This window comes from Ips typographus, linkage group LG5 (genome assembly GCF_016097725.1).
Source record: "Ips typographus isolate SLU linkage group LG5, UJ_Ityp_2.0, whole genome shotgun sequence".
NCBI lineage: Eukaryota > Metazoa > Arthropoda > Insecta > Coleoptera > Curculionidae > Ips > Ips typographus.
The window spans coordinates 560,013-574,573 of NC_138426.1; the positions used below are offsets into that span (position 1 = coordinate 560,013).

Below are 14,561 nucleotides of genomic sequence, written 5' to 3' on the forward strand. Positions count from 1 at the left end.
ATCGACATATAGTCAGATGGACACTAGTTAACTACGCCAACAGCCGAAGCTCTAAATGAAGAACTAAACAGTTTGAAAATCCTAATTTACTTTATTTGTGAGATTTTTAAGACTGAAACTAATAATTTGTTGAAAAAAATGTAACGTCATACTTTCAAGTATGAAAATATGTGAAAAGTGAAAAATACAATCCAATTCTTTATGTATTTCTTTTTAGTCTGAAGCAATTTTCTCTAATATTTATTTTATTTAAAAATTATTTACTTAATAAATTTGCCTATAAAGAGAGAAATTTATTGTAAACGACAAAATTTGACCGAAAGAAAACCCAACAAAATAACAAATAACAACTTTATTATTAATAAACGTACTCCTTCGGTTTCATTTATTTATTACTTGCATTTAACTTGATTAATCGAATAGAAACATGCAACTGGACAATCAGACCAATGAACAATGAATTATTTTCCTACCTATATTTCTTGTATGATAACTCAATTAATAATTTTTACGATAATTCCAACTTGCTTTTAACTTAAAAATTAAAAAAATACATAATTTTTTTTAATAATTTTTATTTGATTTTTGGAACCTACGTCAAATTCTAAATCTATTTGATGTAAAATGTCTGTATCGATCCTTGACTGTTTTTGTTCTAGCAGTCTTAATTAACCGCCCCTAAAATAGAGCAGAAATTCCCAATTTGAGCAAAATTTTCGTGCACTTTTCCAGAAAATCGCGAATAACTCGCTTATTTGAACCATTCTGTACATACGAGCCATATAACAAAAGAAAGCTAATGAATGGTGCTCTCACGTGACGTTGAGCGAACACAGCCAAGTTTCCCGGTTCGGCCGCTAGAGGGCGTCAAAGATAACCTTGCTTTTTTGTAGTTTTTGCTAAATATCTCAGGAACGCTTCAAATTGTCAAAAAAGAGATTATTTAGAGAAAAATTTTGAATTTTTAAAATAAACTTCCACAGCGTAAACTCCTTCAGGTTAATGATACAAAAATGACATAAAGTGTCATTTTTTAAGGGTGCCACGCACTGAAAACCGTCAAAATTGACATATCATCCCCAAAACCGTGAAAAACCAGTTGAAGCAAAATGAATGTCAGGGTGATACAGGGTGTCTCAGATTAGCGGCTGAGTACAGGGTGTCCCAAAAAAATGATAAACAATTTTTAGTTTCCGGGAATTATCTCAAAAACTGCGTAAAAAGCGAAAATGGTAAAAATTGGCAAAAAGCTTGACTTTGACGCCCTCTAGAGGTCAAACTGTGACCCCAATGACCTTTTTTGAATACACCGTTGGAAAGCTTTTGGTCTGGACTATATTTTCCCTTCAGTAACCTTTTGTCGTAACTGTTCAAATAACTGAATTATTTGTATAATAATATTCTGTGATTTTTAATCGAATTTATTCCATACTTTATGGACACACTGCATAACAAACATGTGTTGGACAAATTTACGTGAGTGGAAGCTTGATTTGGACTTACTTTAGGTCAAGTGCAACGGTTTTTATGAAAACGTTAACCGAATCCTTAAAATAAGTAAATGTTTGGTTTACAGTTATGAAAAAGTAGAAAAAACGTTCCTAGACACGCTAATTTTGTAACATTAAATGCTTGCTACATATTATGCTTAGCTAAGTAAATTATACATAAATTCAATTAATTTTTGACTCTGAAAATAGTAAAAAAACAGCATTTTTGGACTATAGGTAGTGTAAAACTCATTATTCAAGACTTGGGAGAGTCCAAATTTGTACTAAATAGTCTAAAAGTTCTTGTCTAATCCTGAACTTGGATTTCAAGCACTAAAAATAGTCCGGAAATCAAGACAATGCTTCTTGCGCATAAAACTTAGTTTTTACGACTAAAAATTGACTTTTAATGCTAGAAATGACTTTACTAAGACTAAAGAGAGTCCAAAAGTTAATTTTCAGGACTTTAATTGGTCAATTTTCTGGACTGAAACAAGTCAAGAATTCAACTAAACACTGAAAACAGTCAAAATTCATTTTTTGGACTAATTCATTTCTTAAAATTAGTTTTTACGTCTAATATAGTAGCACTTAGTGCCAAAATTTTCAATAGTCTGAAACTTGACGTCTATTATTATAAATAGTCTAAAAACAGTCCGAATTTCTTAGAAATGCTTACAATTTGCTACAAAGTCAATTTAATAGTCAAGAGGCTTGAAGTGACGTTTTCAAGACTCTGGACAATGTACAAACCGGCTTTCAATCTTGATAAGTCAAAAACTTTGAGAAAATAGTCTTAAAACATGATTTTTCAGGCTGAACACAGCCATAAGGCACTAAAAACAGTCTAGATTTTTAAGAAATGCTCGAACTTTTAGCACTGACCTGTCTAGAAGTCAATTTAATAGTGACAAAGCTTGAAATAACATTTTTAAGCCTGTGAGAATATAAAAAACGTTTTTTAAGTCTACTATGTCAAAAACTTGGTGAAGATAGTCTTGAATCTCAGAATTCTAAAAAAGTTAGTCTTTCAAGTCAATTTTCATGAACCTATTGTCAATATCCTGCATTTAAGACTATTTTCAAGACTAAAATATTCAAATTTGTCTTTAAATTATGAAAACTGACTTCAAATGCAAATTTTAAGCTTCTGATATCACTTTTTGTTAATTTAGGGTTACTTTTTGGTGTCAAGGTTTAAATCTGTGAATTTGTAGTCAAAAATTCTACAAAAAGTAAATCAGTTAATATGAAAACTATGTCGCTACCTGCACAAAGGCAAATAAGCACATTTTTAAGATTGTCAAGTCAATTTTCACAGATACAAATCAATTTTCTTTCAAGTCTTTAAATTTGTTTGAAAACTATTAAAACTGGTTACAAAGACAATTTTTAAGATTCTCAAGATAATTTTCACCGTTTTAAGGTCAATTAGTAGTTTCTATGTCAGTTTTCAATACTAAAGGATTTCGATTTGTCCGGAAACTAGGAAACTGGCTATAAAGAAGTTTTTAAGCATTTTAAGTCAATTTTCACCGTTTCTGAGACAATTTTTAAGTTTGGGTCGGATTGGTTTTAGGTTTTCGAACAAACTTTTTACTCAATTATCTCATAAACCAAGTTGCAAGTCAAAATTTTATGAGAAACTGTCATTATTTATGATTTAGTGAGGCATGGAAAATAAAACAGAAAAATGAAAACAATCTTTCTGTATCTACGCCACTAGATAATTTTGACAAACGTCATTAACACACTTAGAAAGCATTTTTCAGGAAAATTACATAATGCATGTCAACTTATTTTTTGATGGACTGTCGAATGGTAAATTATTGTTATTTAAAACTGGACCACCCTCTATATTTAAAAATTGTTAATTAATTAAAGTCTATTTTTATATACATTTTAAAAAACTGACTAAATTTTTTTAAATCATAGGTCACTTGTTGCTTATTTTTGCCAAATTTTAAATATTATGGGAAATCTCATTTAAAAATTAATTGATTTAAGAGAATTTTTTAGGTTAGGAATTAACTTTTAAAATCATCAAAATGTGAAAATAGAAGGTTCACTATTATAGAAACGTCAGCAGCAAATTGTTCCTTAGTTATTTACTTACAGCATTGGTCATGTTGGTACTTGTGCAGCCCGTAAAAAACACGAAAAAACAATTGAAATTGTTCACAAAAATATTCTACGTTCCCAGATCCGTTTGTTTTAACAAAGTAAACAAAAATCTTGATCCAAAAATCGGTGGCTCATCAATTATTTCCCATTGACGTCCCAGCACACAAAAACTCTGGTAATTTAGCCATCTCGAACGCATAAAGTATCCAGTAAGTTATCAATTCAGGCATGATGGATATACCGATACACCGTGTATATGTAACATTATCGTAATGAAGCCGAAGCACGTTGCGGGGGATATTAATTGATGATCAGGAAGGGTTGCTTTGGCGTATGAAACGTGTATGCACTTAATTGCCTTGAAATATCGTTGAACAGACTGTGCTGTGTTATGATTGGTTACTCAGGCGTATTTTACGCCACTGTGTATAGCGCCAGTAGGGCCTGATTTATTATTAATTAAGTCTGGCTTGGAAAGGTCAAACCTAACTTAGATGAGGCCTCCCAACTAGTTTGGCTATACTAGAAAGTTGTTTTTAGAATGAGCAAAAACACGTTTTAAAGGCTCGTTTACCTACTCGAAATTGATAGAGAAATTTTTTTTTAGTTTGGTCGTCATTTTGCTGTATCAAATCAGGCCAAATTATTCTCCTTTAAGGTCCAAGTAAAACAGTGAAATCCGCATTGAAATTGGACAATGCGTTCGGAAAATACGGTAAAAAAAGTGTGAATGGCTGCAAAATGGCGCGCCAGCACACAACTCATCATATCAAACGCAGCGTCCGATTTAAATGCGGTTTGGACTATTCTACTTGGTCCTTGAAGAAGTATCGTTTGGCCTCAGTTGACACTCGTAGGCCCCAAAATGGCGACCTTAAAAAAATGTATATAAGGAAGACAGGGTGTGAAAAATAATGCCAGTTTGCTATATATACCATATTTCAAAAATACAGATTTTGTATTTTTTCCTTAATTGTTTTCTAAGTTTTGACATTAGTGACAGATATCACGTGGTTTTAGAAGATAATTTAGCTAGACCACTGTCACAATAACTGTCATAAATCTCAGAAACACGTTTTATATGCAATATTGCAGAAAAACTTTTCTAAACCCTGTTTTGGAACTTTTGAGCGCAGTTTGACAGTTTTGACGTTAGTTACAGTTGTCTCGTGGTTCTAGAAGAGTATTTAGCAAGGCGGTCATGTGACAATTGTCAAAATAACTGTTATAAACCTCAGAGACACGTCTTGTTTCGAAAACTATAAGAAAACTGTGTTAAACTGTAATTCTTGGAGATTGTAGGCAAATCTTGACAGTTTTGGCATTAGTGACAGATATCACGTAATTTTGGAGGATAGTTCAGCTAGACAGTCACCTGACGACTGTCAAAATAACTTTAATAAATCTCAAAAACACGTTTTATATCAAATACTGCAGGAAATCTTTTCTAAATCCTGATTTTGGCAACTATTTAGCACAGTTTGATAGTTTTGACGTTAGTGACAGTTGTCACGTGGTTCTAAAACACTATTTCGCAAGACGGTCACGTGACAATTGTCAAAATAACTGTTATAAATCTCAGAAACACACGTCTTGTTTCGAAAACTGCATGAAAACTGTGTTAAACTTTAATTCTTGCAGAATGTAGGCAAATTTTGACAGTTTTGACATTAGTCACAAATGTCACATAATTTTAGAAGATAATTTAGCTAGACAGTCACGTGCCCACAGTCAAAATAACTTTAACAAATCTCAAAAACACGTTTTATCTGAAATACTGCAGGACCATTTTTCTTAACTCTGATTTTGGCAACTATTTAGCACAGTTTGATAGCTTTGACGTTAGTGACAGTTGTCACGTGGTTCTAGAGCACTATTTAGCAAGACAGTCACGTGACAATTGTTAAAATAACTGTTATAAACCTCAGAGACACGTCTTGTTTCGAAAACTGTAAGAAAACTGTAATTTTGGAAAATTGTAGGCAAATTTTGACAATTTTGACCTAGCGACAGATGTCACGTAATTTTAGTTCGGCTAAGCAGTCACGTGACGACTGTCAAAATAACTGTCATAAATCTCAGAAAGACGTTTTATATCAAATACTGCAGAAACATTTTTCTAAACCCTGATTTTGGCAATTTTTTAGCACAGTTTGATAGTTTTGACATTAGTGACAGTTGTCACGTGGTCCTAGTACACTATTTAGCAAGACAGTCACGTGACAATTGTCAAAATAACTGTTATAAATCTCAGAAACACACGTCTTGTTTCGAAAACTGCATGAAAACTGTGTTAAACTTTAATTCTTGCAGAATGTAGACAAATTTTGACAGTTTTGACATTAGTGACAAATGTCACATAATTTTAGAAGATAATTTAATTAGACAGTCACGTCACCACAGTCAAAATAACTTTAATAAATCCCAAAAACACGTTTTATCTCAAATACTGCAGGACCATTTTTCTTAACTCTGATTTTGGCAACTATTTAGCACAGTTTAATGGCTTTGACGTTAGTGACAGTTGTCACGTGGTTCTAGAACACTATTTAGCAAGACAGTCACGTGACAATTGTTAAAATAACTGTTATAAACCTCAGAGACACGTCTTGTTTCGAAAACTGTAAGAAAACTGTAATTTTGGAAAATTGTAGGCAAATTTTGACAATTTTGATCTAGCGACAGATGTCACGTAATTTTAGTTCGGCTAAGCAGTCACGTGACGACTGTCAAAATAACTGTCATAAATCTCAAAAGCACGTTTTATATTGAATACTGCAGGAACACTTTTCTAAACCCTGATTTTGACAACTATTTAGCACAGTTTGATAGTTTTGACGTTAGTGACAGTTGACACGTGGTTCTAAAACACTATTTAGCAAGACGGTCACGTGACAATTGTCAAAATAACTGTTATAAATCTTAGAAACACACGTCTTGTTTCGAAAACTGTATGAAAACTTTAATTCTTGCAGAATGTAGACAAATTTTGACAGTTTTGACATTAGTGACCAATGTCACATAATTTTAGAAGATAATTTAATTAGACAGTCACGTCACCACAGTCAAAATAACTTTAATAAATCCCAAAAACACGTTTTATCTCAAATACTGCAGGACCATTTTTCTTAACTCTGATTTTGGAAACTATTTAGCACAGTTTGATAGCTTTGACGTTAGTGACAGTTGTCACGTGGTTCTAGAAGACTGTTTAGCAAGACGGTCACGTGACAATTGTCAGAATAACTGTTCTAAACCTCAGAACCACACGTCTGGTTTCGAAAACTATAAGAAAACTGTGTTAAACTATAATTCTTGGAGATTGTAAGCAAATTTTAATAGTTTTGACATTAGTGGCAGATATGTCAAAATAACTGTAACAAATCATAAAAACACGTTTTATATCTAATACTGCAGGAACAGTTTTCTAAACACTGAATTTGGCAACTTTTTAGAACAGTTTGATAGTTTTGACGTTAGTGACAGTTGTCACGTGGTCCTAGAACACTATTCAGCTAGACGGTCACGTGACAATTGTCAAAATAACTGTCATAAATCTCAGAAATACGTCTTGTTTTGGAAATTGTGTTAAACTGTAAGTCTTACCTAATAAGACTTTTTAACGGTAGACCTGGCAACATTGCTTCAAGTATACACACAGGATCAAGTTACATTGACAGCACGTAAATAATAGTTAATATACAGAGAGTATTGTCGTTCCGCTTCTGTTTCTAGCGTAATGGCAAATTAACTTATTGATTAGTTTGCCTTTGTTTGAACTGGGCGTATTTGGTGTGTGTTATACGAGTTTAGTTGCGTTGAAGCGATCTCCCTTTGAGACACATTAAAAGGGGTAGTTAATTTTGAGGTTAGCAAATAAATGGTACTCACGTGATCCGGTAGAATAGGCAAGGACGTAGGGCGATATCCAGACAATGAAGAATGCATACCGGTAGTCTGGCAACATGGCTGAACCTGAAAATTTATTATCATTTTATGTTAAGAATTTCCAAATTTTGATCAATCATCAATTGTAAATTGTGTAATCATAGCAAAAAAATATTTGTTTAATTTTCATTTTAGAGCTCCATGCAGCAAACGAATCTTACTCATAAAACTATAAAATGAATGAATATCAATTTAAACCATCTTTCAAGTAGGTTTTGTCGTTAGATACCTCTATGGAACTGATTGTGACAGTTTCCACTTTCACGACAGATCGAATTAACTCTGAAAAGAACTCCCACACTGTCAAAATTCTACTCATTGAACTACAAAATGAGATTCATTCAGTTACAACCTATTAGGCATGTTTTCTTTTCTTTTATACTTTCATGGAATGGATTTTGACATTTGCCACGTTTACAACAGACCAAACTACCTTTAAAACTGATACCCTTGAAGGTATTAATTGGAATTGAATGTATACTCAATTACAAGCTTTTAAGTATGTTTTGTTGTTTTATAGCTTCATGGAGCAGACTGTGACAGTTATCACATTTATTACAGTTTAATATCATCAAATTAAACAGCACAGTGTAATATCTCAACTGTCAAAATGACACTCATAACAAGAATTTAATTTTAGCAAATTTTATTGTTACTCTTTTTAAGTATTAATTGTGATTTTTATAGCTTTATGGAACCGTTTCTAGCTTTGATGTGTTTCTGACAGACGAAACTAACTTTTGAAACATTAGTTTAACGTCATAATTGTCAAAATTTTACTCATCAATTTACCACACCTGTAAAGTGTCAGCTTTCAGAAAATTGGATCAAATCACGTGATTTGTTGGATGGTTTGGCCGCTAGAGGGCGTCAAAATCAGTGAATTAAACAAATCCTGATTGTTCTGACACTGACTTGAGTAACTCAGTAATTTGACAGTTAACGTCAAAATGCCACTGAAGCAAAAATGCAGTTCAAAGTGTCAGCTTTCAGAAAACATGATCAAATCGCGTGATTCGTTGCTCGGTTTGGCTGCTAGAGGGCGTCAAAGTCAGGGAATTAAAAAAATCGTGATTTTTCTGGCACTGATCACTTTGACCTTGAATAACTCAGTAATATGACAGCTAACGTCAAAATGCCACTGAAGCAAAAATGCAGTTCAAAGTGTCAGCTTTCAGAAAACATGATCAAATCGCGTGATTCGTTGCTCGGTTTGGCCGCTAGAGGGAGTCAAAGTCAGTGAATTAAAAAAATCCTGATTTTTCTGACACTAATCATTTTGACCTTGAATAACTCAGTAATTTGACAGCTAACGTCAAAATGTCACTGAAGCAAAAATGCAGTTCAATCAAATCGCGTGATTCGTTGCTCGGTTTGGCCGCTAGAGGGAGTCAAATTCAGGGAATTAAAAAAATTCTGATTTTTCTGACACTGATCACTTTGACCTTGAGTAACTCAGTAATTTGACAGCTAACGTCAAAATGCCACTGAAGCAAAAATGCAGTTCAAAGTGTCAGATTTCAGAAAATATGATCAAATCACGTGATTCGTTGGACGGTTTGGCCGCTAGAGGGCGTCAAAGTCAGTGAATTAAAAAAATCCTGATTTTTCTGACACTGATCACTTTCACCTTGAATAACTCAGTAATTTGACAGCTAACGTCAAAATGCCACTGAAGCAAAAATAATAATATAAAATGCTATTAGTTGAGTTTTACCCATTTAAAATGTTTTTGGGATATTTTGTAGTTTTATAAAGATTAAAGCACGTCTGACAGACTAAACTGTCAAATCCTACTCATCATGGACCTATAAAATGCATTTCATCAAATTTATACCCAATTAACGTCTTTTATGTACGGTTTATAGCTTTATGGAAAAGATTTTGATGGTTTTTATGTATACAAGACCAAAGTACATCTAGAATCGCCTGTTAACTGTCAAAACTCCAATCATAAACGTCTAAAATTCATGTTAAAGAGTTACATGAGATTGTGTTATTAGTTTTCAAAACTATGTGTTGTACTTTTGTAGGTTTATGGAACAAACATTCACAAATGCCTTGACAGACCAAACTACATCTGAAACTGACAGTCAAATGTCATAACTGTCAAAAATACAATCATAAAAGTCTAAAATTTATGTTAAAGAGTTACATGAGTTTGTGTTACTAGTTTTCAAAACTATGTGTTGTACTTTTGTAGGTTTATGGAACAAACATTCACAAATGCCTTGACAGACCAAACTACAGCTGAAACAGACAATCAAATATCATAATTGTCAAAAATCAAATCATAAAAGTCTAAAATTTATGTTAAAGAGTTACATGAGATTGCGTTATTAGTTTTCAAAGCTATGTGTTGTACTTTTGTATACATAAAAGTCTAAAAGTCATGTTAAATAGTTGCATGAGATTGTGTTACTAGTTTTCAAAGCTATGGGTTGTACTTTTGTAGGTTTATGGAACAAACATTCACAAATGCCTTGACAGAGCAAACTACATCTGAAACAGTCAGTCAAATGTAAAAACTGTCAAAATTGTACTCATAATTACATGCAATGTAATTCGTTGAACTTATACCAAATTACACCAACTTCCCTGAATTTTAATCGAATTTATTTCATACTTTACAGACACACTGTATAATTCCTCTGATCATTTAATAGGATTCTAGTTATTGACAGTATAGTTTTTTTAACTAAAAGCTTCTTATTAATAAAAATAAATTAAATTTAGAACATTAAGAAAACAAATAAACTTTGTTAAAAGATCAAAAGTGACTGTTGAATTAAATAAAGTTTGCTGCAATGGCTATTGAGACCAACTTCTGTTAATAGAACTTTAAGAGAAGGTTTGGAAACCGTCCAAACCGTTCCAGTTCAAGATACAAATTTAAATTTTAAATTTTTCTCTGAAACTGCATAAATATTGTCCATAAAATCTATCAAAAACCCTCTTTTTCACTCCTTGACAAATGTTTTCAATCTCATTGGAAAGTTGTAAAAGAAAAATCACCCCCAATCAGCTTCCACAAAAATAAACAATATCCTTGGTGATTAATGTGGGATAGTGAATTTAAAAAGAAACGCATTTACCGAAAATAAACTGCTGCTTCTTTGTGCAGGGAAAAAGCATTTAAATAATTTACAACTTTGCTCTTTTGTGGAATGTTTTTATCTCAACGACTAGTAAAACCACGAAATGCAAGTTGTAACATGGCAAGAGATTAATTCGAGGTTTAGAATAGCATTTTTCAAAACGGAACGCTTTAATGTTGTCTTTTCTGGCTAAAACCCAGCTTAAGATGTTTATGTTCTTTTACACTACATTGAATCAATTCTTTTTTTCATTTTTTTGATACCACAAAAGTGTATATTATTAGTATAATAAAGTGTGGCAACGCTGTGTTCGTACTGTCAACTCATTATGGATTTAATCTCACTCCAATTGACCTATTGTCAATCAATCAATTGAATTGGATAATTTATTCAATTTTTTTTTAATTCACTTTTGCAACAATTCTTTATAGGCGAGATTTGCTTGAAACCAGTCAGTACCTTTACGGGTTTTTCATTAACGGGTACGAATATTGTATGCAAATATGGAACATAATGACATAAGTGTTTTTTAAAAATGTTTTGTCATTTGTATTTTTTTTTTTTTTTTTTATTTTTTTTTTTGTATTTTTTTCCATAAAATAAATAATTATAAAGTTGTGACGTTATTTCAGAGAATCACAACAAGAAAAGAAATCACAAATTGTACAGGGTGATTGTCACGTATTATAACTATCGATGTACTGGACTGTTTGCGGTTGAAAAACCGTACAGTTTTATGAAAATTGACTTACTGGACTATTGGTGGCCAGTCTAGTCAATTTTCTAAGCCAAAACATTAAAAAATAGTCAAATATCATGAACACTGATTTAACGCGTTATCTCTAGTTATTCTAGTCAAACTAGACTATCGGCAGTCATTCTAGTCAATTCTCAAAGTCAAAACGTTTTATACTCGTCAAATTTAAACAAAATGGAAAAAAATTAAAAATGAAAAAAAAAAAATATAAAAATAGGGAAATTCAATTTTAATTTTATAATTTTTAAAAATTTAATTAATTTAATTTAATTTAAAAAAACAGTTAGTCTAGTCAATTTTCAAGGCCAGAACGTTGTCAAGCAATCAAATATTGTGAAAATTAACTTACCGGATTATTTGTAGTCATTCTAGTCAATTTTAAGGTCAAAATATTTGAAAAATACTAAAATTTAATGAAAATTGACTTGCTAAACTATTTGCAGTCATCCTAATCAATTCTCAAAATCAAAACTTTTCATACTCGTCAAATTTCATGGAAAATTGACTTACTGAACTATTGGCAGTCATTCTAGTCAATTTCCAAGGCCAAAACGTTGAAAAACAGTCAAATATTCAGAAAATTAACTTACAGGATTATTTGTGGTCATTCTAATTAATTTTAAAGTCAAAAAATTTGAAAAATACTAAAATTTAATGAAAATTGACTTACTAGACTATTTGCAGTCATCCTAATCTATTCTCAAAGTCAAAACGTTTTATACTCGTCAAATTTCATGAGAAATTGACTTACTGGAATATTGGTAGTCATTCTAGTCAATTTCCAAGACCAAAACGTTGAAAAACAGTCAAATATTCAGAAAATTAACTTACCGGATTATTTGCAGTCATTCTAGTCAATTTTTTAGGTCAAAATATTGAAAAATAGTAAAATCTCATGAAAATTAACTTACCGGACAATTTGTAGTCAGTCTAGTCAATTTTTAAGGTCAAAATATTGAAAAATACTAAAATTGACTTACTATACTATTTTCAGTCATCCTAATCAATTCACAAAGTCAAAAGGTTTTATACTCGTCAAATTTCATGAAAAATTAACTTACTGGACTATTGGCAGTCATTCTAGTCAATTTCCAAGGCCAAAACGTTGAAAAACAAAAAAAATATCCAAAAAATTAACTTACCAGACTATTTGTAGTCAGTCTAGTCAATTTCAAGGTCAAAATAATTGAAAAACACTAAGATTTAGTGAAAATTGACTTTCTAAACTATTTGCAGTCATCCTACGAAGTTCACAAAGTCAAAACGTTTCATACTCGTCAAATTTCATGAGAAATGGACTTATTGTACTATTTGCAGTCATTCTAGTCAATTTCCAAGGCCAAAATGTTGAAAAACAGTCAAATATTCAGAAAATTAACTTACCGGATTATTTGCAGTCATTCTAGTTAATTTTAAGGTCAAAATATTACAAAGTGGTAAAATTTAATTAAAATTGACTTACTACACTATTTGTAGTCATCCTAATTAATTCACAAAGTCAGAACGTTATATACTCGTCAAATTTCATGAGAAATTGACACTGGACAATTGACAGTAATTCTAGTCAATTATTAATGTCAAAACGGTTTATACTCCTCAAATTTCATTAGAAATTGACTTACTGGACTTTTTGCAGTCATTCTAGTCAATTTCCAATGTCACAACGTTGAAAAACAGTCGAATATTCAGAAAATTAACTTACCGGATTATTTGTAATCATTCTAGGCAAATTTAATGACAAAATATTGGAAAAATATTAAAAGTTAATGAAAATTGACTTACTAAACTATTTACTATTTACTAGTCAATTTACAAAGTCAAAACATTTTATACTCGTCAAATTTCATACGAAATTGACTTACTGGACAATTGACAGTAATTCTAGTCAATTATCAATGTCAAAACTTTTTATACTCGTCAAATTTCATGAGAAATTGACGTACTAGACCACTGACAGTCATTCTAGTTAATTCTTAAAGTCAAAATGTTGTTAAGTCGTCAGATTGTATGAAAAATGACTAAATGGACTATTTGCGGTCAAGTTAGTCAATTTTCAAGACCAGAACAGTCAAATATCATAAAAGTTTACTTAGTACACTATTCGCAGTCATTTTAGTCAATTTTCAACTGCTGACGATACTGGTCAGCGACAGTATTGGAGGAGAGTGCGCACGGTTTGACAACGCTGCCAAAAATGTCAAAAGTGTCGTTCTGACCTTAAAACTGTCAAAATAGAATTACAGTAAGAGAATATGGTTTAGAACGTAAAAAATTGATATTTTGACTAAAAGCTAAAAACTGGCGATTTTAACATTAAAAGTGTAATTTTTAACAATTCATTAAAAACGCAAAAATTGTCAAATTAACGGAAAAACGTCTATTTTTCATATCACTGTCAGATTTCATCAAAAACTGTAAATCTCAACATTTGGACAGTCAGGAATATAAAGGAAAAAACAGATTTCAAATGAGAAAGTACAACTATTTAAAGTAATTAAAATTTGTTATTAAATTTTTTATAGAAATAATTTAATTTATACTAAAATCTGTGTCAAGAACTTGACAAGTGACATCAGAATTTGCCTATTTAGGAAAAATACTGTAACTCTGTTGATTTAAATACCATCTTGTAACTTATTATCAAAATGGTCTTGGTCTTCATAAAAAATTTTACTATAACATGTTTCTTTTCTTTACTGAATAATAAATTTCCATTATTTTAATTTGGGTACACCCTGTATATTACTTCTTTCACTGATTCATATAGAACATATTTTTACAAAATGTTTACAGTTTTCGAGATATTTAACGTAAAAATTCTGTCGCTTGTTTTCCGATCGATCACATTTAACCAGCAGCGACTGAAAAATTATACAACTTGGAGGATTTCCAGTAGAGTAATGTACAGAGAAATAGAGAAACTTTAGTCTCTCAGGATTTCTTAGAGTTTCAGTTTAAAGTTACATCAATCTATATATGTTGCAATTCCACATGGGAACTACCTAGATAGAGACGCAACGTGATGCATACTATAGCAGATTAAAGTAAAGTTAACATGAATAATGCATTTTAGAAACTTTGAATTCTAAAAAGAGATCACGTTAACGTAGTTTTACGACTTTTTCGTCCTATTCCGTATGTTTG

The 14,561-nt window shown here is 31.4% G+C and overlaps 1 protein-coding gene across 1 annotated transcript in view; it reads right to left on the bottom strand.

Annotated features, from left to right (window-relative positions):
• dpr12 (defective proboscis extension response 12) overlaps positions 1-14,561 on the bottom strand; it is a 202,839-nt gene that overhangs the window by 145,408 nt on the left and 42,870 nt on the right. The window contains exon 2 of the mRNA XM_081980717.1: positions 7,506-7,589. Coding sequence (XP_081836843.1) covers positions 7,506-7,581 — 76 coding nt within the window. The 5' untranslated portion in view covers positions 7,582-7,589. The remainder of the gene's footprint in view (positions 1-7,505; positions 7,590-14,561) is intronic.